This window comes from Penaeus vannamei, chromosome 10 (genome assembly GCF_042767895.1).
Source record: "Penaeus vannamei isolate JL-2024 chromosome 10, ASM4276789v1, whole genome shotgun sequence".
NCBI classification, from domain to species: Eukaryota; Metazoa; Arthropoda; class Malacostraca; order Decapoda; family Penaeidae; genus Penaeus; species Penaeus vannamei.
Genome location: NC_091558.1, coordinates 42,458,198 through 42,485,697, shown reverse-complemented (window position 1 = coordinate 42,485,697; position 27,500 = coordinate 42,458,198). Strand labels below are relative to the sequence as shown.

At 49.1% G+C, this 27,500-nt stretch overlaps 1 protein-coding gene across 2 annotated transcripts in view; it reads left to right on the top strand.

Annotated features, from left to right (window-relative positions):
* LOC113804315 (matrix metalloproteinase-2) overlaps positions 1-27,500 on the top strand; it is a 434,910-nt gene that overhangs the window by 380,222 nt on the left and 27,188 nt on the right. Inside the window, exon 1 of one of the 2 annotated variants that reach the window (XM_070126699.1) lies at positions 20,765-20,963. The exons of the other annotated variant lie outside the window; for it this stretch is intronic. Coding sequence (XP_069982800.1) covers positions 20,785-20,963 — 179 coding nt within the window. The 5' untranslated portion in view covers positions 20,765-20,784. Of the gene's footprint in view, positions 1-20,764; positions 20,964-27,500 lie in introns of those variants that run through there. 2 annotated transcript variants of the gene reach the window in all.

The window sequence follows — 27,500 nt, the reverse complement described above, 5'->3', positions numbered from 1 at the left end:
TCTCGATGACGAAGGCGGCGACGAAGAGAGGACGGCGATGATGAGGATGACTGTGGGATCTCGAGGGAAAACATCCTGGTGCGACTCGATAGATGGTGGTCGTGACTCGCTTCCTGTCCTGGACGCGTGGAGTCGACTTTTTTTCTTCTTCTTCTTGATCTTCTTATTTTCTTCTTCTTCTCATCATCATCATCTTCTTCTTCTTCTTTTCGTCTTCTTTTTTTCTACTTCTCCTTCTACTCATCATCTTCTCATCTTCTTCTTCTTCTCATCTTCTTCTTTTTGATCTTCTTCTTTTTGATCTTCTTCTTTTTGATCTTCTTCTTCTTCTCCTTTTTCTTTCTTTCTTTCTTTCTTTCTTTCTTTCTTTCATTCTTTTTCTTTTTTGGGCGAGGAAAGTGTTGAGGTTCTCTGGCTTTTTCTGTATTTTGATTTATTTTTGTTTTTTGTTTTGTTTTATCAGAATTTATGTATTTATCTTTTTTCTGTATTTTGATTTATTTTTTATAAGCTTTTATTTATTTATCATTTGTCTGTATTTTTTTTATTAGCTTTTATTTATTTATCCTTTTTCTTTATTTTTTTCATTTTATTGTATTTTATTAGCTTTTATTTGTTTGTTTATTTTTAAGGAGAGTAAAGCTTGATTTTGGCGGGAATATTGGTCATTTTAGGGTGACTGAATCCATGTAATAGGCTTTTAATTAATCAGATTTTATGCATTTACCTCTATTTTTTAAGGACAGGTGGGCTTTATTATGGCAGGAATTATATATCTTCCCGAGGTGACTGAATTCGTGACATAGGCCTATCCCGATGCCACTTATTATTTACCTATTAAGGCCAGATGAGCTTTATTATGGATCGAATTAAATATCTTCTTGGGGCTGACTGAATACGTATCATAGGCCTATCCCAATACGATTTATTATTTACCAGATAAGCTTTATTATGGATCGAATTAAATATCTTCTTGGGGGTGACTAAATTCGTGACATAGGCCTATCTCGATACATTTTATTATTTACCTATTAAGGCCAGATAAGCTTTATTATGGATCGAATTAAATTTCATCCCGAGGTGACTGAAATCGTGACATAGGCCTATCCCGATACCATTTATTATTTACCAGTTAAGCTTTATTATGGTTTGAATTTAATATCTTCCCGAGGTGACTGAATTCGTGACATAGGTCTATTCCGATGCCACTTATTATTTACCTATTAAGGCCAGATAAGCTTTATTATGGATCGAAATAAATATCTTCTTGGGGCTGACTAAATTCGTGACATAGGCCTATCTCGATACATTTTATTTATTTACCTATTAAGGGCAGATAAGCTTTATTACAGCAGGAATTAAATATTTCCTCGGGGTGACTGAATTCGTGACATAGGCCTATCCCAATACCATTTATTATTTACCAGATGAGCTTTATTATGGCTTGAATTTGATATTTCCTCGGGGTGACTGAAATCGTAACATAGGCCTATCCCAATACCATTTATTATTTACCAGATCCAGATAAGCTTTAATATGGCCTGAATTAAATATTTCCTCAGGATGACTGAAATCGTGACATAGGCCTATCCCGATACCAAATATAGGCAACGGATGAATTCCAGAACGACCATGAACTATATTTCCTCTCGGCTGAAGGCACTGACGAAGAAAACATGGCGGCGTCTTTGTCCTTCATTTTGTACGATAAGAAATGAAATAAAAAAATCTTGGGTGGAATTAAGTCATCACTGGATAGAAATGATTCATGATTGATTGGATTTGAAGGTTGGATTGGTTGGAAATGAAACGTAATGGAATGGAAATGAAGCATAATAATCGAGTGGAAATATATTGTAATAATCGGATGGAAATAAATTGTAATCGAATTTGACTAAATCTTAATCGATTGGAAGTAAATGTTAATCGAACGGAAATAAAGCATAATACAGTGGAAATATATCTTAATAAAATTAAAATCAATCATAATACAATGGAAAGAAGTCATAATACGCTGGAGATAAATCATATTCGAATTTAGATCAACCATGATCGAATGGAAATGAATCAAAATTAAGTGGAGGTAAATCATAATAAAATGGAAATGAATCATCATCGAATGGAAATAAATCATAATAACGGAATTTAATCATAATCGAATGGAAATAAATCATAAATACGGAATTTAATCATAATCGAATGGAAATAATTCATAAGCGAAGGGAATGTAATCATCATCGAATGGAAATAATTCGTAATAATTGAGGTATGCTGAAGGTATGCTGAAGGGCGACAGACAAGACCACATAGAAGAGAACGAGATATGCTGAAGGGTGTTAGACAAGACCATTTAGACAGAAGAGAACGAGGTATGCTGAAAGGCGCCGGACAAGACCACATAGAAGAGAAGGAGGTATGCTGAAGGGCGACAGACAAGACCATTTAGAAGAGAAGGAGGTATGCTGAAGGGCGACAGACAAGACCACATAGAAGAGAACGAGATATGCTGAAGGGTGTTAGACAAGACCATTTAGACAGAAGAGAACGAGGTATGCTGAAAGGCGCCGGACAAGACCACATAGAAGAGAAGGAGGTATGCTGAAGGGCGACAGACAAGACCATTTAGAAGAGAAGGAGGTATGCTGAAGGGCGACAGACAAGACCACATAGAAGAACGAGATATGCTGAAGGGTGTTAGACAAGACCATTTAGACAGAAGAGAACGAGGTATGCTGAAAGGCGCCGGACAAGACCACATAGAAGAGAAGGAGGTATGCTGAAGGGCGACAGACAAGACCATTTAGAAGAGAAGGAGGTATGCTGAAGGGCGACAGACAAGACCACATAGAAGAGAACGAGATATGCTGAAGGGTGTTAGACAAGACCATTTAGACAGAAGAGAACGAGGTATGCTGAAAGGCGCCGGACAAGACCACATAGAAGAGAAGGAGGTATGCTGAAGGGCGACAGACAAGACCATTTAGAAGAGAAGGAGGTATGCTGAAGGGCGACAGAGAGACGTTCACATAGAAGAGAACGAGATATGCTGAAGGGTGTTAGACAAGACCATTTAGACAGAAGAGAACGAGGTATGCTGAAAGGCGCCGGACAAGACCACATAGAAGAGAAGGAGGTATGCTGAAGGGCGACAGACAAGACCATTTAGAAGAGAAGGAGGTATGCTGAAGGGCGACAGACAAGACCACATAGAAGAGGAGGTATGATAAAAATATGCTGAAGAGTGACAGACAAAACCACATAGAAGAGAACGAGGTATGCTGAAGGGCGACGAGACAAGACGACATAGAAGAGGAGGAGGTATGCTCAAGATATGCTGAAGAGTGACAGACAAGACCAACGGAAGAGAACTAGGTATGCTGAAAGGCGACAGACAAGACCACATAGACAGAAGAGAACGAGATATGCTGACCGGCTACCAAGACACGCCTGCCTTCGTCCACACTGATGCGGATGAAGAGAAGAAATGTTTTCTCCAGCGTCGGATAGAACCGGACGAGGAATATGACGACTAATAAACTTCTCTCTCTACGCTTCTACGCATTGGGTGATGGGGTTATGGGGTTGATGTTGGTGGTGGTGTTGGTGGTGTTGATGGTGGTGGGTGGTGTCGAGGTGGTGGGTGGTGTCGAGGTGGTGTTGGTGGTGTTGATGGTGTTGGTGGTGGTGTCGAGGTGGTGGGTGGTGTTGAGGTGGTGGGTGGTGTTGATGGTGGTGGGAGGTGTCGAGGTGGTGGGTGGTGTCGAGGTGGTGTTGGTGGTGTTGATGGTGTTGGTGGTGGTGTCGAGGTGGTGGGTGGTGTCGAGTGGTGTTGGTGGTGATGGTGTTGGTGGTGGTGTCGAGGTGGTGGGTGGTGTCGAGGTGGTGTTGGTGGTGTTGATGGTGGTGGGTGGTGTCGAGGTGGTGGGTGGTGTCGAGGTGGTGTTGGTGGTGTTGATGGTGGTGGGTGGTGTCGAGGTGGTGGGTGGTGTCAATTGGTGTTGGTGGTGTTGATGGTGTTGGTGGTGGTGTCGAGGTGGTGGGTGGTGTCGAGGTGGTGTTGATGGTGTTGGTGGTGGTGTCGAGGTGGTGTTGGTGGTGTTGATGGTGGTGGGTGGTGTCGAGGGGGTGGGTGGTGTCGGGGTGGTGGGTGGTGTCGAGGTGGTGTTGGTGGTGTTGATGGTGTTGGTGGTGGTGTCGAGGTGGTGGGTGGTGTCGAGGTGGTGTTGGTGGTGTTGATGGTGGTGGGTGGTGTCGAGGTGGTGGGGTCGAGGTGGTGTTGGTGGTGTTGATGGTGTTGGTGGTGGTGTCGAGGTGGTGGGTGGTAGAGGTGGTGTTGGTGGTGTTGATGGTGTTGGTGGTGGTGTCGAGGTGGTGTTGGTGGTGTTGATGGTGGTGGGTGGTGTCGAGGTGGTGGGTGGTGTCGAGGTGGTGTTGTTGGTGTTGATGGTGTTGGTGGTGGTGTCGAGGTGGTGGGTGGTGTCGAGGTGGTGTTGGTGGTGTTGATGGTGGTGGGTGGTGTCGAGGTGGTGGGTGGTGTCGAGGTGGTGTTGGTGGTGTTGATGGTGTTGGTGGTGGTGTCGAGGTGGTGGGTGGTGTCGAGGTGGTGTTGGTGGTGTTGATGGTGGTGGGGGTGGTGTCGAGAGGGTGGTGGTGTCGAGTGGTGTTGGTGGTGTTGATGGTGTTGGTGGTGGTGTCGAGGTGGTGGGTGGTGTTGAGGTGGTGGGTGGTGTTGATGGTGGTGGGAGGTGTCGAGGTGGTGGGTGGTGTCGAGGTGGTGTTGGTGGTGTTGATGGTGTTGGTGGTGGTGTCGAGGTGGGTGGTGTCGAGGTGGTGTTGGTGGTGTTGATGGTGTCGAGGTGGTGGGTGGAAGTGTGGTGGTGGTGGCCTGTGTCTTTTTGGGGGGGTTGGTGGGTGGTGTTGAGGTGGTGGGTGGTGGTGGTGGCCTGTGTCTTTTATGGGGGGTTGGTGTTGGTGGTGGTGTCGAGGTGGTGGGTGGTGTCGAGGTGGTGGGTGGTGTCGAGGTGGTGGGTGGTGGTGGTCTGTGTCTTTTTTGGGGGGTTGGTGTTGATGGTTGAGGTGGTGGGTGTTGATGGGTGGTGGTGGCCTGTGTCTTTTTTGGGGGGTTGGTGTTGGTGGTATTGATGGTGTTGATGGTGTCGAGGTGGTTGGTAGAGGTGGGTGGTGTGTTTTTTTTTGGGGGGAGGGGGTGTGGGAGGGGATGTTGGGGTGGTGTGCTTGGGATGTATGTGCGTTCGTATGTATGTATGTTCTCCCTCTCCTCCCGCCTCTTCTCTCCTCTCGTTCCACTGTTTCTCCTCCTTTCTTCTATCGCCGAAGCGCAGACGAAGGCAATCCAGCAGCCGCGGATTTCTCGCCGCCCCCCCCTTCCCAATCATGAATTCCCCCTTCCCAATCATAAATTCCCCCCTTCCCAATCGCTGCAAATGTTCCCCCCCTTCCTGCAATCGCAAAATCTCTCCCCCCCTTCCCAACTGCTCAGGAATTCTCCCCTTCCGATGCATGACCCCGAGTGCAAATACCTCCCACTTCCCCTAATCAGGCAATATATTCTCCACCCCCATCCCAATCGCAAATCCCACACCCTTCCCAATCGCAAAAACCCTCTCCTCCCTCCTCCAATCGCAAAATGGTACTCCCCACCTTCCCAATCCCCAAATCCCCTTCCTGCAATCTTGCAAATACCCCCTTCCCAATCGCAAATACCCCCTTCCCAATCGCAAATATCCCCCCCCATTCCCTAATGGCAAAGTCCCCACTCTTCCCAATCACTGGAAAATACCCCCCTTCCCAATCGCAAATACCCCACCTTCCCAGTCGCCGAAATTCCCCCTCCCTTTCCAATCGCATAATCCTCCCCCCTTCCCAATCGCAAATCCCCCCATCCCAATCCGCAAAATCCACACCCCCTTCCCAATCGCAAATACTCCCCCCCCGATTGCTAAGATCGGACGCAGTCCTTTACAAACAGACCTAACATCCATTTTTGCGGATATCTCTCGCTTCGTTATATAAGGTTGCTTCGTGAGGTTTACAAGGAGGCTTAGGCTGGAATGGCATGCCTTTGGAGTCATGAGGTCTGGGAACCATATTTCCTCCCTCACACCCTCTCCTCCTCCCTCCTCTCCTCCCTCTCCTCCTCCCCACGTGTCCACCCCTTCTTCTTGTCCCCCACCCCGCTCTTGGACCTCTGCCACCCCACTTTCCATCCCGTTCCCTCGTGCTCACAATCCTAACCTCCCCCCCCTCCCTTGTCCCCATCTTCCTCCCACCTCTTCTTCTTCTTCGTTCCTTGTGTAAGACCTCCTTCTCCCCCTTCTACCCTTTTTTCCTCCCCCTCCTCCCCTGCCCCTTTCTCCCCTCCCTCTCCCCCCCTGCCCGCCCTTACCTCCCCTCCCCTGTTCCACCTCTCCCTCCCTCCTGCCCCTTCTACCTCCTCCCTCCTGCCCCCTTCTACCTCCCCCCCCCTCCCTCCTGCCCCCTCTTTCTCTACCTCCCTGCACTCTCCTACCACACCTTCTACCTTCCTCCCTCCCCCTGCCCCCTTCTACCTCCCTTCACCACCCCCATCCTCCACCTCCCCACTGCCCCTCTCCCCCTCTCCTCCTCCTCCTCTTCCCCTCACCCCCTGGAGCCGGGTATATAAGGAGCGTGATGCCCCTCGCAACGTCACACCAGCCCCGGCCGTCCCGAAGTGAGCACCCGCACACCCAGTTGTCTCTTTTACCTAAGTGTTTTTCGCCGACGCAGCGCCTTCAGGAGGAGCAGCAGCAGCAGGAGGAGGCGCCGACGAGGAGGATCCCCCGCGCTGCAGCCTCGCGTCCTTCGGGAGGGCGTGTGGGGGTGGTGGTAATCGTGGGCGGCGTTGGAGGGGCTGTGGGCGTTGGGGCGAGAGGGAGGAAGGCGGGCGGGCGGCGGCGTGGTGGTGGCAAAAGCTCGTGTTGGTGGTGGAGGGCGTGTGTTGGTGCCCAGGGACGGGCGGGCGCCATGGCGGAGGAACAGCGCCTCCTCGCCCTCCGCCTCCTTCGTCGCGGCGTCCTCCTCCCTCGCTCCACCTCGGCGCTCCTGGTCTGGAACGGAGGCTGAAGTGCGGGTGCAGGGCGGGGCCAAAGGAGGGAGGGAGAGAGGGAGAGAGGAGGAAGGAGGGAAGGAGAGAGAGGGACGGAAGAGCGGAGAAGGCCTCGCGCAAAACCCAGTCTTCGAGCGGGGTTTTTCGTCGCTGAGACTTCGCTGAGATCCCTCTGGTTTTCCTCTCCTTTCCCCTCTTCCTTCGCTCTTCCGTGGCGAGGAGGACGCCGCGCTATGACGTCAGCGTGGCCACCTTCAGGCGACCGCCGCCGCCGCCATCTCGGGCATCTCAGCGCCGCCTCCCTCTGCCCCGCCTCCCGCCCCTCCTGCGCATCTCCCTCCTCCCGCTTCCACGCCTCCTTCGCCGTCGTCTTCGTCGTCGTCGCCTCCCTCGCCGCCTCCGAGTCAGGTCGCTTCCCGAGTGTCCTTCGGGCGACCGACGCCTCCGCAGCGCCCAGCCTCGCCCTGCTCTCCGTGACACTTTCTTGTCTCGCACGCCTCGGGAGGATGACGTCACGCGCTCGCAAAGGTGCATGGGAACTTCTACTTCATCTCGGTCTTTCTCTCGTCTTTCCCCGCCTCTCCTTCTTCTCTTTCTTCTCCTGTCCAGATTATAGTGTTTCTCTCGACCTGTTAGTGTGTGTGTGTGAATGTGTATGTCTATATGTATATGTATATATGTATATATGTATATATGTATATATATATATATATATATATATATATATATATATATATATATATATATATATATATATATATGTATAGATATACTTATATGTAGACACATATGCATACTCAGGGCGGTGAATCTCGTAGGTGGTTCGCAGTTTAAGAAGCCTTATCGCCATCAGTGGCCTCTCCTGTCACCCCATCAGAAAGCTTTTTCCCCTCCACAAAGCCCCCACTCAGCCCGTGACAGCTTTCAGTTCCCTCTATTAAGTAAGAATAATACTCCCTCGCCCTCGCCGTGGTAAGCAGGCCATCGCCACTCGCCATTTCGTCTCGTTTTTCCCTGCATTCTGTGAGAAACTCGAGCTGGAGGGAAGGCCGTGGGGCATGCGAGAGCCGCAGGGCCGCAGGAGCTCTCGAGGCGGGCATCTCGAGTGGTGCTGGCATCAGAATTCTGTTGCCCCGCGCCTGGCCCTGGCACTCCGGCTCTCGCTTTGTTTGTTGTAGGATTAGGCTCTGGGTCGAGGGACGGCCTCTCGCTGCTGCGGCCTCTCGCTCTAGGACTTTTAAGGGATTTTTAAGTGTTCTGGGCTGGGATAAGTGGTGGTATGTCACTGGTATTATTGCTGGTATATATATATTTTTTTTTTCGGGCGTGTTTTTTTGTATTTCAGTTTTATTGTTATGAGTGGCGTCACTTGCCGTCTTTACGATTGTTATCATAATCATCTCATTAGTAATAGGTCTTCTTGTGTTGGGGTTGCTCTGTTTTTTTTTTATCATTTATTTGTTTCTATTTGATTTTTTAACATATGTGGCGTCGTCACACACACACACACACACACACACACACACACACACACACACACACACACACACACACACACACACACACACACACACACACACACACACACACACACTCACACGCACACGCACACCAAATCGCCTTCTATCTTGAGCTTTTTAACTCACTCGTTGCTGTGCGCCGGTCTGTAGGCTCGAGTGTACATACCATTGTGAATGTGGGCGTGAAGGTGAAGGGCGTGGCGTCGCCGTGGCCTAGGGGGGCGTTCCCATGGGCGTAGGGAGAAGAGGGAGATGAGGGAGAAGAGGGAGAAGCGGGAGGACCTGATCCAGGGTGACGTGACAACAGCTGTTAACCGCACTGGCCGTTGTGACTCGGGTTTCTCCCCTGTGATCAGGTAACACCTTTCTTCCTCCTCCTCCTCATTCTCCTTCTCCTCCTCCTCCTCCTCTTTCTCCTTCGTATCATTCTCCTTCTCCTCCTCGTTCTCCTTCTCCGTATCATTCTTCTTCTCCTCTTTCTCCTTCTCCGTATCATTCTTCTTCTCCTTCTCCGTATCATTCTTCTCTTTATCCTCCTCTTCGTTCTTCTATTCCGTTTCCTTCTCTTTAATTTTTTTTCTTAGCACCTCTTCTGAAGTACTCTCTCTCTCTTTCTGTCTGTTTGTCTCTCTTTCTCTCTCCCTTTCTCTCTCTCTCTCTCTCTCTCTCTCTCTCTCTCTCTCTCGCTCTCTCTCTCTCTCTCTCTCATTCGCTCTCTCGCTCTCATTCCCTCTCTCCCTCTCTCCCTCTCTCTCTCTCTCTCTCTCTCTCTCTCTCTCTCTCTCTCTCTCTCTCTCTCTCTCTCTCTCTCTCTCTCTCTCTCTCTCTCTCTCTCCCTCTCTCTCCCCTCCCTCCCTCCCTCCCTCCCACCTTCTCTTTCTCTCTCTGACCTTTTTTTCCCAGATGTAGAAATATGCCAGTTATTATTTTTTACCCCACCTCCTCTTCAGTTTCTTACATCCACCCCTTTTGTTTACCCAACATCACTTGTCTTCTCCTTGTTATCATTCAATTATCTTTATTATCATAATTTTTTTCTCTCTCTCCCACGTTAATCCGACCAGAGTACCCACGACATTGCAAGGCTCGTAGCCACTTTTTTTTGCAAGGAATTTCCTCACGGTCTAGAGAGAGTAACAGCAGACAGCTCACGGTCTAGAGAGAGAGTAACAGCCGACAGCTCACGGTCTAGAGAGAGAGTAACAGCAGACAGCTCACGGTCTAGAGAGAGTAACAGCAGACAGCTCACGGTCTAGAGAGAGAGTAACAGCAGACAGCTCACGGTCTAGAGAGAGAGTAACAGCAGACAGCTCACGGTCTAGAGAGAGAGTAACAGCAGACAGCTCACGGTCTAGAGAGAGAGTAACAGCAGACAGCTCACGGTCTAGAGAGAGAGTAACAGCCGACAGCTCACGGTCTAGAGAGAGAGTAACAGCAGACAGCTCACGGTCTAGAGAGAGAGTAACAGCCGACAGCTCACGGTCTAGAGAGAGAGTAACAGCAGACAGCTCACGGTCTAGAGAGAGAGTAACAGCAGACAGCTCACGGTCTAGAGAGAGAGTAACAGCAGACAGCTCACGGTCTAGAGAGAGAGTAACAGCAGACAGCATGGCCCAGAGAAAAGTAACATGGCGACAGCATTACCACGGTCTAGAGAGAGAGTAACAGCAGACAGCTCACGGTCTAGAGAGAGAGTAACAGCAGACAGCTCACGGTCTAGAGAGAGAGTAACAGCAGACAGCCCTTTCAAGTAGACTTTTGGGATCCCCTTGGAAAATCGAGGAGGGAAGACCGTGGCAATAGGCGTGTATTTGACCCGTTAACTTGTATTATTACTGTATTGTTGTATTTAAATAGCCAACAGGATCTTCGCGAGAGATGTAGTACAAGGTGGTCAGATTAGGGACGGAGACCAAAATAATTAGGTGCGTACCGATTCTAGGGAAAATATATCGAGACTAAATACAAACCTTGCGTTATCTGGAAGGGTTTTAAAGGCCTGGGGAAAGCGATTATCACGTTTTAGGATGAGCCAATTTAGCCATGTGAAATTATGCGTAATACTGGCTGGGGACCCCCCTTGGATGGCGCGGGGGCGGTGAGAAATTGGTATTATTTGTCGTTATTATTATTTGTTTTTTTTATTCGTACTTCGAAGATGGATGGAGCGAATACCTCCTTATTATTCCATCAATGTATATTTTTTAGATTCTGATTTTTAAGATAGTGAATGCGTGTGATATTTAATTTATACAATTTCATTTTCTTAATTTCTTTCTTTGAAAATGCGATGAATAACGTATGCTTCTATCACATTTTTAAAGACTATTTTTTCAATTCTAAGATAATTAATACGAATGACATTTCTTTTTCTTTTTATTTCTTCTTTTTAAAAATTATTTTTCAGTTCTAAGATAATGAATACGTATTTCTTTTTTTTTCTTCTTTTTAAAGATTATTTTTCAATTCTAAGATGATGAATACGTATATTTCTCTTTTTTTCTTCTATTTAAAGATAATTTTTCTATTTCAAAATTATTTATTTAAAGATTATTTTTAAAGATGATTTTGATTTATTCTATTTAAAGATTATTTTTAAATATTATTTTAATTTATTCTATTTAAAGATTATTTTTAAAGATTATTATTTTAATTTATTCTATTTAAAGATTATTTTTAAAGTTTATTGTTTTGATTTATTCTATTTAAAGATTATTTTTAAAGATGACATTTCTCTTTTTTTCTTCTTTTTCTTCGAAATTTACCGCAACGGAAGGGACAGCTGATGGACCGTTGGTGCTTTTGCCCTGAAGCGATTTGAGTTCGTCTGAGGGACCTTCCTCCTCTTAAAGGAAGTGCTGGGTCGTCTTCTCCGCTCCAAGGAAGAGTACGGCTTCTTCTCCTCCTCCTCCGTCTCCTCTTGCTGAATTCTCACTCTTTTCTGTTCTCCTGTGCTCCTCCTCCTCCGTCTTTGCGTTCTCTGAACTTCCTCTTTACGTTTTGTTTCTCCTTCTTGATGTCTTTCCTTCTCTTCTTGTTGAGTCCTCCTCTCTTATCTCCTTTTCGTTCTCCTGATGTTCCTCTTCGTTTTGTTTCTTCTTTTTTTTCCTTCTCTTCTTCTTGGTCTTCTCCTCCTTTTCGTTCTCCTCCTCCTTTTCTTCATTCTCCCTATTTATTCCGTCTTCGTTTTCTGTTTCCTCTTTCTTTTCCTTCTCTCTTGTCTTCCGGTCTTTCTCCTCTATCTCTCAGTCAGTTCCTCCTCCTTCTCTGCTTCTCCTTTCTGCGTTTTCCTGATATCTTCCTCTTAGTTTTCTCTTCTTCCTTCTTTTTTTGGTCTTTCTCTTCTCTGTTTTCGCTGCTTTGCTCGTTTCTCCTAATCTCTCTTGTTCTCTTCTTCCTCCTTGTCCTCTTTTTGTCCGCCATTGTGTTTTTCTCCCATGTTCTTTCTTTTTCTTTTCTTATCTTCCTTCTCTTCCTCATCTTCTATTTTTTCTGTCTTCTCTTCTCTCTTCCTTCCTCTTCCCCACTCTCTTTTATTCCACCTACTCTTTCTCCCCTTTTTCCTTGTTTCAATAATTCAATCTTCTTATCAGTGCCTATGGGTCTTTTGCCAACTATCTTTTATCTCCTTCTCCTTCTCTTATTTTTGGTTCTCCGTTTTTCCTGTTATCGGTGATTGCGTCATCTGTTGCGTCCGCTGTTCGTGATGTTGATAGGGATATGTATATTTTGTTTATTTATGTTTTTTCGCTTAAATTCCTTTGTATTTCAGATATGATAATGGCTGTATTTATTTTATTTATTTTTTTTATGCTCAAACCCTTTTTTTTCTTTCCCTTAATCTCCCGGGGGGGGGGGGGTTAAGACTCGGGTTATTTTTTCCCCTTCGTTATTTCTTCCTTGGTTAAATAATTGTCTTCGTCGTAAACAAACAAAGGCCCGCTTACAGAACACATCCGAGTGGTGATTGGTCGACGGCGCTGGCCAATGGGAGGGCAGCTCGACGTAAACATTCAGCGGGAGATGCAATAAATATTTACAATGGCGGGCCGGGTCGGAGGAGAGATGGAGCAGCTGATCTCGGGGCGTTTAGAGAGAGGGAGGAAGGGGGAGGAAGAGGGTGGGAGGGGAAGGGAGGGAGGGGAGGGAAGGAAGGAGGGGGGGAGATAGAGAAGGAGGAGGGAAAGGGAGGAAGGGAGGGAGGAGGAAAATGAAAGGAAGGAGTAGGGTATCTACTAGGGATAGGGGCAGGAAAGGGAAGGAGGGGAGAGATAAGGAGAGGAAGGGTGAAGGAGGGAGGGAGAAAGAAGAGGAAAGAAGGAGGGAGGGAGGAAGGAGGAGGGTATCTGGTAAGGATAGGGGTCTGGGGAGGGGAGAAGTTTTGAAATAGCACACGTGGAAATATAATTTTTTTTCGTTTTCCTCGCTTTTTAGGCCTATTTTCAAGTTGGGTAATTGGGCGGTTGCAAGGTGGTGATGGGCGTGGGTGGGTGGGTGGGTGGGGGGGGGGTGATGGAGATCTGAGGGGTTGATTAATGGATTTTATAAAAGAGAGGTTTATTTTTTTAAGGTGTTATGCAGGGCTTAAGGGAATTTTGTATCGAAAATCTTTTCTCTATCTAACTCTCCCTCCCTCCTCTCCCTTCCCCCTCCCTCCCTCCTCCCTTCCTTCCCTCACCCCTTCCCCCTCTCCTCCCTCCCTCCCTTCCTCCCTTCCCCTCCTCTCTCTCTTCCCCTCCCCTCCTCCCTCCCTTCCCTACCTTCCCCCTTCCTCCTCCCTCCCCTTCCCTCCTTCCTCCCTCTCCCTCCTCCCTCTCCCCACCTCCCTCCTCCTTTCTCCTTACGTTTGGCCAACAGATGCTAACAGTTTAAGTTTATTCCTACCTACTTTTTTTTTTATATCTTTATTACAGTACACAGTATAACGTGGTTAAAATAATATGCATAACATCCGAGCCGCGAACAGAGCCGGCCGGGTGTTGGGTCGCCTGGCGCTGTGCGGTGGGATTCTGGTCGACAGTTGCCATTTCGAGTGTTGGGGAGGGTTTGTACTTTTGTTATTATTATTATTTTGATGTTGTTGGTATTGTTATTGTTGTTATTATTGCTGTTATTGTTGCTATTGTTATTATTATTATTATTATTATTATTAATATCATCATCATTATTGTTTTTATTACTCTTTTTATTTGTATAATGAATGTTCGTATCGTTTCATAGTGTATTGCTATTATTACTATTGTCGTTTATTATTATTATTATTATTATTATCATTATTAGATTTTCACAACGCATACTATGATTACTGCTATGATTTCTTTTATAAATTGTTGTTTTATTTTTTATTTTATTCTTTTATATATTCATAAAGTACTGTAGAGAGAGAGAGAGAGAGAGAGAGAGAGAGAGAGAGAGAGAGAGAGAGAGAGAGAGAGAGAGAGAGAGAGAGAGAGAATAACTTCCTCCCATTTTTTGTTTTTCTTTCTTTCCGAAGTGCGTGCTTGTGTGACCCTGTGTGAGGTGGCACTGTTAATGTGGCACTCGACGTCATTACACATTCGTTTCTCTCTATTGTTTCAATTAATTTATTAGTATCTTCCTCTCTCGTCTCGCTCGCTCTGCTGCCGCTCGCTCTGCTGTCGAGGGAACGGTAGAATTGGGTCGTTCGCTCGTTCGCTCGTTCGCTCGTTCCCTTGTTTTGTTTCTGTTAGTTGTTTGTGTTTGTGTTTTGTCTGTCTCTTTCGTGTTTTGGGAGGGAGGGTTATTTTGTTTGTTTTTTTGGTTGTTTTGTTTTGTATGTATTTATTTGGTTGTATGTCCTTTTTTTGGTTGTTTGTCTCTGTTTCTCTCTCTCTCTCTCTCTCTCTCTCTCTCTCTCTCTCTCTCTCTCTCTCTCTCTCTCTCTCTCTCTCTCTCTCTCTCTCTCTCTCTCTCTCTCTCTCTCTCTCTCTCTCTCTCTCTCTCTCCATAGCCCTGTCCATTTCTTCCCTCTCTCCCTCTTCCTTATTTATCATTTTCTCTCTCTTCCTCTTCCTTCCTTCCTTCTCCCTCCCTCTCTCTGTCTCTTCCTCGCTGCCAGTTCCTTCTCAGACCACAATTTATACGTTGACTTGAGTTGATAGATCGTTTGAAAGCCACTCACTGCTTCTCTCTCATTGCTCTCTTTCTTCTTCGTCGTGTTTTCTTTCTTCTTCTTCTTCTTCTTCTTCGTATTCTTCTTCTTCTTGTTTTGGCTTTTTTTTTCTTCGTCGTTTTAGTCGTTTTTCGTGTCGACTTTTTTGTTTTTAGTTTTTTTTTTCTCTCTCTCTCTCTTCTCGTTCTTAGTTACTTTCTTTTATCTTTTTTATTTGTTTTATTCCTTTTTTTCTTTCTTTACTTCATCATCGAGTGTTTTTTCCTCTTCTGTTACATGTGTTTCTCATTCTCTTTCCCTTCCTTCCTCTCTCTCTCTCTCTCTCTCTCTCTCCCCTCTCTCTCTTCTTGTCCTTGTTCTCATAGACTCGTTTTTACTACCGTTTTTCCCTCATCTGTTCAGGCGCTTAATATTCCCTTCCTCTGTAATTTCTTCATCGTTTCTTTCTTTCCCCCCTTCCCTCCCTCCTGCCCTCCTCTCTTCCCTCCTTCCCTCCTCTCTTCCCTCCTTCCCTCCTCTCTTTCCTCCTTCCCTCCCTCTTTCTCCACCTTTCCCTCCTCTTCCCATCCCTCCTTTCCCTCCTATATTCCCTCCCTTCCCTCAGTTCATCTATCGCACCCTCTCTGTCTTCCACCCTTCCTCCCCCACCGTCCCTTCCGTCTCTCCCCTTCTTTCTCCGTTAATTTCTCCCTTCTTTCTCCACTCCATCCTCCTCCCTCCCCTGCCCCCTCCCTCCTCCTCCCCTCTCCCCCCTTCCCCTCCCTCCCCTACCTCCCCTCCACCCTCCCTTCCTCCTCCCCTCTCTCCCTCCCTCCCTCCCTCCCCTCCCTCTCTCCCTCCCTCCCTCCCTCCCTCCCCACCCACTTTTTAACGCAAGTATCCGGTGAGGAAAACCAAGACGTATGTGTGGGTTCGCTTCACAGTATACAATGGCTGACAGTGTTTAGGTGCAGACGCTTGGCGGATGTGGAGGGGGGAGGGAAAAGGGAGGGAAGGAGAGGGAGGAGAGGGAGATGGAGAAGGAGATGGAGAGGGAGGGAGATGGAGATGGAGATGGAGGAGAGGGAAGGGAAGAGAGAAGGGGAAGAAAAAAGGGAGGGAAGGAGAGGGAGAAGGAAAGGGAAGAGGGACGGGGGTGAGGATGGGAGATTAGGAGAGAGGAGGAGAGAAATGGTGGTTGGGAATGGGGGAGGATGAAAGAAAAGGAGAAAAGAGACTATCCTGCCCCTCTTTCTCCTCCTCCCTTCCTCCCTCCTTCTCCCCATCCCCCTTTCTCCCTCTTTTTCCCCTCCCTCCCCAATCCCCACTTCACCCTCCTCCCTCCCCTATCCACCTACCCCCCTTCACCACTCCCTCCCCTCCCTCCCCTATCCCCCCTTCACCCCTCCCTCCCTCCCTTCCTCCCTCCCTCTCCGCATGGCCGGCCGGGGAAATCGTCAAGGCATCGCAGAATCCCGCAGAATCTCGCGGAATCTCGCAACTCGGCGTTTGTTTAGATAACGCCAGGTTGAAACGTCGACTTGGAAAATGGCGACATGATGGCCTGTGTGGGGGGGGCGGAGGGGGAAGGGGGAGAAGGGGGGGAGGCATGCGATTGGACCGGAAGGAAGTCCAATGCGGAGAGAGAGGGAAGGAGGGTGAGGGTAATGAGGAGGGGGGAAGGAGGAAGAGAAGAGGATGGTGGGAGGAGGGGAAGGTAATCAGAGGGAGAGAAGGAGAGGTGAGGAGTGAGGGTGAGGAGGAGGAGGAGGAGGAGGGAAGAGAGAGAGGGAGGGAGGTAGGGAAGGAGAGAGTAGGGAGGGGTGAGTGAGAGAAGGAGGGAGAGGGGGAAAGGAGAGACAGAGAAAGTACGTATTTTTTCAAAATTTCGAAATGTTGGATTTTGGTGTAGGGTAGTATTCTTTTTCTCTTTCCCTTTTGCTCTCTTCTTATCTCTCTCTCTCTCTCTCTCTCTCTCTCTCTCTCTCTCTCTCTCTCTCTCTCTCTCTCTCTCTCTCTCTCTCTCTCTCTCTCTCTCTCTCTCTCTCTCTCCCTCTCTCTCCCTCCCTCCCTCCCTCCCTCCCTTCCTCCCTCCCTCCCTCTCCCTTCCTCTCATTCGCTCAACCTTATTTCTCTACCTTCCCTCTATGTCTCCTTCCCTCCCTCCCCCGCTCTTTCTCACTCTCTCTCCCTTCCTCATTTTTATCCCACATTCCTCTCATTCCCCTCATTCCATGCATCTTTCTCGTGTGTTCACCTTCCCACCTCGTGTCTCGGGTGTCAGTCACTCACTCAATTTCGCGTTGTGCCATTTTGCGCGAAAACAGCGAGAGAGAGAGAGAGAGAGAGAGAGAGAGAGAGAGAGAGAGAGAGAGAGAGAGAGAGAGAGAGAGAGAGAGAGAGAGAGAGAGAGAGAGAGAGAATGAGACAGACAGACAGACAGAGACAGGCAGACACAAAGACAGACAAACAGAGAGAGAGCGAGAGAGAGAGCGAGAGAGAGAGAGCGAGAGAGAGAGAAAGAGAGAGAGAGAGAGAGAGAGAGAGAAGGATAAAAAAGAACGGAGAGAGAGAGAAAGAAAGAGCGAGCGAGAGAGTACGTATGGTAGGAGAAGGCAATAGGAATAAAATACAAAAATAAGCAGAGACATGCACAGACTCGTACAGATAAAGAGTGGACGGGGTAGATAGGGATGCCCGGGTGCCAGTGCCAGTGCCAGAGTAGCGGGAAAAGGATATAGGATGTGGCGGCGGCGGCGGCGGTGGTGGCGGCGGTGGTGGTGGCGGCGGTGGCGGCGCTATGGGCATGTGGGTTTGCCCTTGAGTGAATTAGTATCGCGAAGGAGTGGTGCGTGCGCGCGCGCGTCACGGCGGCTCGGCGGGCACAACTAGACCTTTTATGTACGGTGCACGTACGCGCGCGCAAACGCACACACACACACACACACACACACACACACACACACACACACACACACACACACACACACACACACACATATAAAGAGGCACACCAGAACCGCCTCATAAAAAGGCTCTGTGACCTTTAAGGCCTTTTCGGAAGGGAGGACGAGGGGGGGGAAGGAGGGGGAATGGAGGGGAGGTGGGAAAAGGTCCCTTCGTTTCCCCTCGGGAGGTTAGTGGCATTCCTCCGGCCTGGCATCGTCCCCTCCCCTTATTTCCCCTCGCCCCCTCCCCCTCCTCTTCTTCCCCCTCGCCCCCTCCCCTTCTTCCCCCTCGCCCCTCCCCTTCTTCCCCCTCGCCCCTCCCTTCTTCCCCCTCGTCCCCTCCCTTCTTCCCCCTCGCCCCCTCCCCTTCTTCCCCTCGTCCTCTCCCCTTCTTCCCCCTCGCCCCCTCCCCTTCTTTCCCCTCGTCCCTCCCCTTCTTCCCCCTCCCCCTCCCTTCTTCCCCCTCGCCCCCTCCCCTTCTTTCCCCCTCGCCCCCTCCCTTCTTCCCCCTCGCCCCCTCCCCTTCTTCCCCCTCGCCCCCTCCCTTCTTCCCCCTCGCCCTTTCCCCTTCTTTCCCCTCGCCCCCTCCTTCTTCCCCCTCGCCCCCTCCCCTTTTCCCCTCGCCCCTCCCCTTCTTCCCCCCTCGCCCCCTCCCCTTCTTTCCCCTCGCCCCCTCCTCTTTCCCCTCGTCCTTCCCCTTGTTTCCCCTCGCCCCCTCCCTTCTTCCCCCTCCCCTCGTCCTCCCCTTCTTCCCCTCGCCCCTCCCTTCTTCCCCCTCGCCCCACCCTTCTTCCCCCTCGCCCCCTCCCCTTCTTCCCCTCGTCCCCTCCCTTCTTTCCCCTCGCCCCTCCCCCTCCTCTTCTTCCCCCTCGCCCCCTCCCCTTCTTCCCCCTCGCCCCCCCTTTCTTCCCTCCCCCTCCCTTTTCCCCCCCCTCCCCCTCCTCTTCTTCCCCCTCGCCCCCCTCCTTCTTCCCCCTCGCCCCTCCCCTTCTTTCCCCTCGCCCCCTCCCCCCTCTCTTCTTCCCCCTCGCCCCCTCCCCTTCTTCCCCCTCGCCCCCTCCCTTTCTTCCCCTCCCCCCTCCCCTTATTTCCCCTCGCCCCCTCCCTTCTTCCCCCTCGCCCCCTCCCCTTCTTTCCCCTCGCCCCATCCTTCTTCCCTCCCCTTCTTCCCCCTTGCCCCCTCCCTTGTTTCCCCTCGTCCCCTCCCCTTCTTCCCCCTCGCCCCTCCCCTTCTTCCCCCTCGCCCCTCCCTTCTTCCCCCTCGCCTCCCCTTCTTTCCCCTCGCCCCATCCCCCCTCCCCTTCCCTCGCCCTCCCCTTCTTTTCCCCTCGTCCCCTCCCCTTCTTCCCACTCCCCTTCTTTCCCCTCGTCCCTCCCCTTCTTCCCCTTCGTCCTTCCCCTCGCCCCCTCCCCTTCTTCCCCCTCGTCCCTCCCCTCGCCAGCGGTCGCCTTGACCCTGTTCTTCTTGAAGTGGACGCCCCTCGGATGCATCGCCTTGACCTTCCATGCTCTCCCCTCTTTCTCTCTCTCTCTCTCTCTCTCTCTCTCTCTCTCTCTCTCTCTCTCTCTCTCTCTCTCTCTCTCTCTCTCTCTCTCTCTCTCTCCCTGCTCTTGTGCGCCTCACCTACGTTACTGTCTGTCTCTCTCTCTCTGTTTCTCTCTGTTCTGCATGTGTGTCTGTCTGTTCTCTCTCCCTGCTCTCTCTCTCTCTCTTTCTCTTTCTCTTTCTCTTTCTCTTTCTTTCTCTTTCTTCTCTCTCTCTCTCTCTCTCTCTCTCTCTCTCTTTTATCTCTCTCTCTCTCTCTCTCTCTCTCTCTCTCTCTCTCTCTCTCTCTCTCTCTCTCTCTCTCTCTCTGCTCCCTTTCCTTTCCTTTCTTGTTTTTCTTAGTGTATCCGCTTTCCTTCCTCGTTATCGCCTGTTATCGCATGCGCCCTCCCTGTTCTCCCCGCCCTCCTTTTCCCTCACACAGCCTCTCTGTTCTCCGTCTTTTCTCTCCTTTGTTTCTTTTCCTCATGCTTCGTAATCTTATCCTCTTTTCCCCCTCACCCTCCTTCCCAAACCCCCCACCCCCACCCCCTTCCCACCCCCACCCCTGCTATAGCGTTGTTTATGGCCATTTTGAGAACCTTTCTTATCCGCGTAGAAAAGGGACTTGTTTTTTGTTTTTTTGTCTTCACTTAGCGTCTTCGTCTCTTTACTCAACTTTTCTTCATTCGCAAAATTATCAGGGCCTTCTCGAATCGCTCTCGAAACGCGCGTGTGGCTTGAACTATGGGGTGCAAGGTTCGCGGGGTTGGCACCTGTGTTTTGTATCTCATGCCTCTGTAGCAGCGACCTGTTCGGCAATTTTTTTTTCCGTTTTTGTACTTCTAGCGGTACCTTTTTAACGAGCTCTGTTCATCGTTATATTAAACAGGATGCGGTGTTGTTTTTCCGTTTCGTGGGAGTTCGTTAGAGCGTGTACGTTTGCATGCATAGAGAGCAACAGAACCTGTGGCTCTGTTAATCAGCTGGGCACAGACGCCATTTCGCTCCTCTCCCGCCTTTTCGCCGATCTTAAATTTCGCGAAGGGGGCTCGGGACCTCGCTTCCCCTTGCACCCCACTTTCGTGAAGGGAATTCGTTTATCGTTTCTCTCTAGTCTAGTGTAGATCGACCTCAGAACGGAAGGACACGGCATAATCCCCTCATATTCTTCCTCCTCTCGCCTCTCTTTCTCCCTCCTTCTCGCCCCGTCTCCCGAGCGAAAACTAGCATTCGCTAATGTAAATGGCGCCACACTTGCTCGCGGCTTCGATGTTACCAGCTGAGGGGTATCAGTCATAACCCCCGGGCGTTTTTTCTCTCGTTTTCTTCTCCTCCTCCTTCTGCTTTTGGGGGTTTGTTGTCCTCCACAAAGGGGAGAGACAGGAGAGCTTCACGCGCTTGTCTGGTGCTCTGTCTCCCTTTCGTGGGCAGCAAGACAGGCGAGGGAATTAGACGGGCGAGTGAAGGATATCCGCGAGACACGAGGAATGTGGCAGTCTGTGTGGCAGGAGGGGGGTGGGGGAGGTGTGGGAGGAGGAGGAGGAGGGGGGGCGAATGGGGGTGGAGTATAGGAGGAGGAGAGGAGGGGAATGAGGGTTGGTTTTGTGAGTGGACCTCCCTCACTCCCTCACTCTCTCTCTCTCCCTCCGTGTGCGAGCTCCTCCGACCCCTGTTCTGCCCGCATTCACCTACAGGAGGGTGCCCGAGGTGGAGGGAGTGCGTGCCGCCGTCGCCCGAGTGTTGGGCTCTCGGAGACGAAATGGTGTTTGTGAGTTTGTGAGCGATCCGTCGAAGAGAGAGAGAGAGAAAGCGAAGCGGCTTCAGTTGTATTATTAAGATCAGTTTCACATACGATTTTTTTTTCAGTTTGGTGCTCTTGAAGAAAACTTTTTGAGGTGATTTAGTTTCTTTTGTTTTTAAGTTTTCATGTTGATGGTGGTGTTTTTTTTGTGTGTGTGCAGCGGGGAAGGTCTTGGGAAAGTCGGCTTGTGGCTTGGGAAATACCCATCCGTGCATGAACACGTAACGATGCGCAAGAACCTCCAGAAGCTTCAACGGACGAGGAATGCGCCCTCGGTTGGCCATCCCTGCATTTGCGCATTTGCAGCCCCAGACGTCGAGGAGCGGGACCAAGGCGTCTACCCCAAGAATCGTGGGCTTATAAGGCGATCCTTTTCCCCCCTTTCTTCTTCCTTCTCCTCCTCCTCCTCCTCCTCCTTCTTCCTCACCTTCCCCATTTCCATTCGCCTTCCATAATCGAATTTCATCGGATATTAGTCGTCTCGCCCTTTCACGCTGGCCGCCGGAGCCCCAAATTGGACATAGTGGACGCGCTTAAGTGGCAGACACTGGCCATGACGTCACGACAGCGCCATGCCTGCCCCTGTGTCATTTACGGTCATCTGACGTGGACTTTCTGCTCATAACGTTATCGGATGTGTTTTGTTTTGTGTTTTTTTTTCGTTCTCTGCTTTTCCTGTTCTCTTTTGTTCGTTATGTTTGAGGGGGGGGGGTTATTAAGGGTTCCATAAGGTGAAATAGGTTAGGTAAAGGAGAGCTTGTGGAGACGCTAGTGTTTTGTGCAAGTGTTGTCTCCTTTTTCAAATTGGCGGGAAATTTTGAATTAAGGGGTCATGATTACCACGAGTGCGCGTGATTTTAGCTGCTTATCTTACGTTATATATTACTTAAAGATAAAACAACTCTCGTGGAAGTATAATCTCCACCTCCCCTCTACTTTAGCGTCGCTAATTTTATGCATAGGAGTTGCACAGGGTCTTAACTGTCTGCAAAAGCGGTCGGTTACACAGGGAATCGAGAGCAAGCGCGCAAAACCGTGACAGTTGAAGAGCTGAGAGCGTGGCAGTCACTCCGGAACCCGCTGTCTAGATGATAATGATTTTTTTTCTTTTTTTTTGGGTTATTACTTGTCATAGCTTCATGTTAAATTCACGTTTTTTCTTCTTTTTTCAGTGGTTATTATTATATGTATCTGTTTATATATTTGGTTGTTTGTTTATTTTTTTAGTATCTACGGTTTTCATTGATGGAAGTTACTTGGAGTAAGTTCACGCTGTTACTATTATTACTGATTCTGCACTTCATTGATAAGGATTGCAACAGCGGAAGTGAGAAGTGGAGGTTGGTGGGGGAGAGGTAGGTAGGTAGGAGGGGGTGGGGGGACAGGAAGGGATAAGGAGGGGGAGACGGAAAGGGAGTGGGAGGGAGGGGTTGGGGAGGAGGGGCAGGATGTGTCAAAATCTTACCGCTGTTATTCTAGTTGACAATTTGTTCTGCTACATGCTTTCGGGTTCTCAGGACTCTCTCTCTCTCTCTCTCTCTCTCTCTCTCTCTCTCTCTCTCTCTCTCTCTCTCTCTCTCTCTCTGCTCTCTCTCTCTCTCTCTCTCTCTCTCTCTCTCTCTCTCTCTCTCTCTCTCTCTCTCTCTCTCTCTCTCTCTCGTTTTTTGTCTACTGGTAATTGGTAGGTTAGATAGCTGTTTCTCGCTGTCGTTTTTACACACACACACACACACACACACACACACACACACACACACACACACACACACACACACACACACACACACACACACACACACACACACACACACATCCCCCTCTCCCCTCCCCCTCGCTCACTCCCTCTCCCCCCCAGACACATACATATCACCCCCTCCCCCCCCTCCCCTCCCCACCCACCCACCCCCAACCCACGCACATACCTCCCCCTTCACGCACACGAAGTTTACTCTGAAGGGAACACAACACTGGCTCTACATGACGTCACGCTGTAAACATACCCAGGCTTGTGGTGCAGGCTCTGTCCCTCTCCTGCCTGCTTGTCTGCCTGCTTGCCTGCTTGCCTGCTTGCCTGCCTCCCCAGCCCTGACCCGCTTCTTTGAAGTAGGACACCCAGGGAAGCGGGAGGGAGGGGGGGTAGGGGAAGGGGGGGTAGGAAGGGAAGTTGAGGGAGGGGGAGGGGGAGGAGGGAGGGGGAAGGGGAGGATGGAAGGAGGTTGAGGGGAGGGGGAGGAAGGGGAGGAGGGAAGGAGGAGGGAGGAAAGGGGTAGAAAGGGAAGTTGAGGGGGGGTGAGGGGAGGGAGGCAGGTTACGAAAAGGGGTTTGGAGGGGAAGGGGGGAGGGGGTTACGGGGAACATGCAACACAGTGTAGGATTCTGCCATCCTTGTGGGAGGGTGTACTCTTTTCTCTGGAGGGAGGGGAGGAGGGGAGGGGGTAAAGGGGGGAGGGGGGGCGAGGAGGAGGCGGTAGGAATGCGCCCGTATTTAAGTTGTCTTTTAGGTCGTGGACTGATATATTTTTTTGTTATCTTTCCTTTCGCTTCTTCTTCTCTCTCCTTTCTTCTTTTTGTTTATTTTTATATCTGTTGGCCTCCTTCCCTTCGTCCATCCCTCTCTCTTGCTTTCCCTTTCTTCCTTATGCAATCTTTGTGTTTATCCTCCTTCCCTTTCTTTCTCTCCTTTCTTGTCATTCTTCCTTTCCCTCCCTCTTTATCTCTTCTTCCTCATTTGTCTATATGTCAGTCTCTCTCTTCTCGCCCAATTCTCTCTCTCTCTCTCTCTCTCTCTCTCTCTCTCTCTCTCTCTCTCTCTCTATCTCTCTCTCCCCCTTTTTCCTCTCCTTTCCCTCCTTCTCCCCCCTTTTCCTCCCTCCTCCTCCTCCTTCTCCTCCATTTTCCTTCATCTCTCCTTTCCCCTCCTTCCTTCCCTCCCTTTCCCCTTCTCCCTCCTCTGTTGTTCTTCCTTCCCTGTGTTCTCCACTTGCAGAACAGAACAACCGTGTTCATCCCGAGAACTGAGAACCGATGACGTCAGAGTCGGACTAAATCGGGAGAACCATAATCACGGATTTTTTCTCTCTCCGTCTCTCATCTCTTCTTCTCTTCTCATCTCATCACCCCTCCCTCCTTTTTTTTTCTTTTTCTTGTTGATTTTTCTTGCCACGTTCTTGATCGTAAGTTGTAAACAAGGTCGACTTTTTTTTTTTTACTTGTTTTCCCATTTTCTTTATTTTTCGTGTTCCTAGCGAGCGCAACCTCGTAAGCATTTAGGATTATTACGGTCTTTCGTAATAGCGCTGGCCGTTATATATCGAACCTTCTCGAATTCTGCGATACATCAGGCCGCGAAACCGGTAACAAGTGGACGGCAGTGCGATGGTTTAGAGGGGAAAGAAACGGCTATGTTTAAACCGGCTTCTCGTCTATCTCGCCCAACCGGATGTGACGTCACAGAGTGGGCTCTCTCTCTCTCTCTCTCTCCCTCTCCCCCTCTCCCTTCCGCACTCTTACCGTTTTTTTTTCTCGTTCTATTTCTATTTCTATTTTTTTTCTATCGTTATGTCTGTCTTTCTACCTCTGTCTCTGTCTCTCCCTGTTTCTCTCTCCTTCTCCTTTTCCTTTTCCATCTCCCGCTCCTCCCTCCTTCCCTCCCTCTCTCTCCTTCTTCCTCTCTCTCTCCCCCTTTCACTCTCTCTCACTTGATCACCATTGGCCTATATATAATTTGCTATTAGACTTTACATTCTCGTGTTGCCCTAAACTAGGTATTTCACGTTTGTATTTTGCTATTACAAAAACTCCCGATGGAAAATCTATTGATGTATTCTATTAATTATTAATGATTATAATCTATTAATATATTCCACCTGTTTTTCGGAAAGCCAATGAGGAGAGACTGTGGAGGATTCTTAGGTTATGTAGCTGTAGTTTGGACGCTGTGTCCTTTTTTTCATTTCTCTGGCTACAGTGTGCACGTCGAGCGGGTCAGAAAGAGAAGAGGAGTAGGAGAGGAGGGAAGAGGAGGGAAGGGAGAGGGAGGGAGGGAGGGAGAAAGAGGGAGATGTGAGCGGTCGTTGTTCTGGGCCTTGTGCGGCGAAGTCAGATAAACTGTGTCGGTTTGGTTGACGGCGAACACTTGTTGCAATCTTTTACTTTATTTTTGATTATTTTTTATCGCCTTTTTTTCTATATATTTTTTTTCTCTTTTGGTTGTATCATTCTTCTCGTGTTTTATCCTCTCTCGCACACGCATCGCCAGGGGAGATATTCACAAGTGGAGCCACTTTTTAGGAGAGAGAAACTCGGCGAGAGGAAATGGATGTGAAATTTTCGGAGGAGGAAACAGTGCGATAAAACGAGAAATTCATGGACGAGTCCCACGTGGGTCCCAGGCAAGCACCACTTGGGAGTCTGGTGTCTTGCTGTGCGTTGGGTGAAGGCGGCAGTCCCTCTGGCCTCCTGTGCCCCGGGGGCTTGGGACTCCGGGGGGAGGGGGAGGGGAGCTAGGGGAGAGTTTGGCTCGACTTGATTTTCTCGTAATTTTTTTTTCTTCTCTCTCTACTTCTGTTGCCCTTGCTTTCGCTCTTTTTTTGTCTCGGGGTTTTTCGTTTGTTTTTATTCGTTATCTTCTGTGTTTGTTCTTTCTCATTTTTTCTCTCTCTGTCTCTCATTCTCCCTCCCTCCCTCCCTCCCTCCCTCCCTCCCTCCCTCCTTCCCTCCCTCCCTCCCTTTCCCTCCCTTCCCTTTCCCCTCCCTTTCCCCTCCCTCGTGTGCCGCCAGGAGAGGAACAGTTGGACCGCAAGAAAAGACGCCGGAGAATAAGAGAATAACTCTTTTTGGAATGCGGTTGGTGACTTTATTGGTCTTTATTCATCACACTCTCCCTCTGGCTCGGGCGCCTTCCTTCGGGCTTCGGCAGAGCGAGCGGCGGGGAACGGGCGGTGGTGTCCTGAAGAGAGGGGTTGGTGGGGTGGTGGAGGAGGTCTTTGGTAGCGGTGGAAGGGGGTGGTGTGGCTGGGTTGGGTGTCTTTGCGTCTCTGCTTGTCTGTCTTTGGCTGTTCTTTCGGTCTTTCTGTCTCCTTTTCTCTGTCTGTCGCTCTTTCTCTATCTCTTTTTCTTTCTTTCTCTCTCTCTCTCTGTCTTTTTCTTTCTTTCTCTCTCTCTCTCTCTCTCTCTCTCTCTCTCTCTCTCTCTCTCTCTCTCTCTCTCTCTCTCTCTCTCTCTCTCTCTCCCTCTCTCTCTCTCTCCTCCTCCCCCTCTCCCTCTCCCTCTCTCTCTCCCTCTCCCCCCCTCACTTGCATTGTAGGTCATAATTAATCTATCCATCTTTTTTCCACGCATTCTTTCGCACATCGGTACACCAAAACAAACGAAATATATACCATGGCTTCTGTACATTTTTTTTTCTCTCTCTTTATCTATCTTCACTCCCTCCCTCCCTTTTTTTAAGTCTTTTATCACTCCTTATCGCGAAGGGAAGTACCCAAGAAGCGAACGGAGGAACGAAGGAATAACGGGTGAAGGAAAGTACCCAAGGAGCGAATGAAGGAACAAAGGAACGAAGGAATAACAAGCGAAGGAAAGTACCCAAAGGAGCGAACGAGCGAACGAAGGAACGAAGGAATAACAAGCGAAGGAAAGTACCCAAGGAGCGAACGAACGAACGAAGGAATAGCGAGCCAAGGAAAGTACCCAAAAAGCGAATGAAGGAACAAAGGAACGAAGGAATAACAAGCGAAGAAAAATACCCAAAAAGCGAATGAAGGAACGAAGGAATAACAAGCGAAGGAACGAAGGAATAACAAGCGAAGGAAAGTACCCAAGAAACGAACGAGCGAACGAAGGAATAACGAGCCAAGGAAAGTACCCAAAGGAGCGAACGAGCGAACGAGCGAGCGGAGGAACGGGGCCCCAGTTTCGGCTGCCGGGTGACTCACTCAACTTGGATGTGATGCGCTGCCCCTCCATCACAACCTCCTTGAGTGAGTGATCTTGCGGCCTCCTCACAACGACGACTGCGATGGTCCTGTTGCTGATGGTGATGCTGATGGTGATGGGTGTTTTCTCTGCTCTTCGTTTTTGATTCTGGTGGTTGTTATTCTTGTTATTGTTATTTTATTTATTTATTATTTTTTGTACCTTTTTCTGTGTGATTTTTTTCGTTTTATTTTCTTCCTAATTTTCTACCTCCCGTTCTTTCTCTTTCTGTGGTTATTCTTGTTAATGTTATTATTTCTTCGCTTTTTTCTTGTTCTCTTTATTCTCTTCCTCTTTTTCTACCTCTTTCTCTTTTTGCGATCATCCCTTAACCTTCCTCCTCCTGCTACTCTTGTATTTATCCACTCATCCTCCCACTTCTGCTGGGTATCTGCTTCCCTCTTCTCTCCCTCTCCTGTTCCTGCTTTTATCCCCTCCTCTTCCTTTCCTTCTGTTGCAGTTCTTGGTCTTCCTCCTCTTCGTCCTCCTGCATTTGTCTCCTCTTTATCTGCAGTTCTTTAGTTTCTC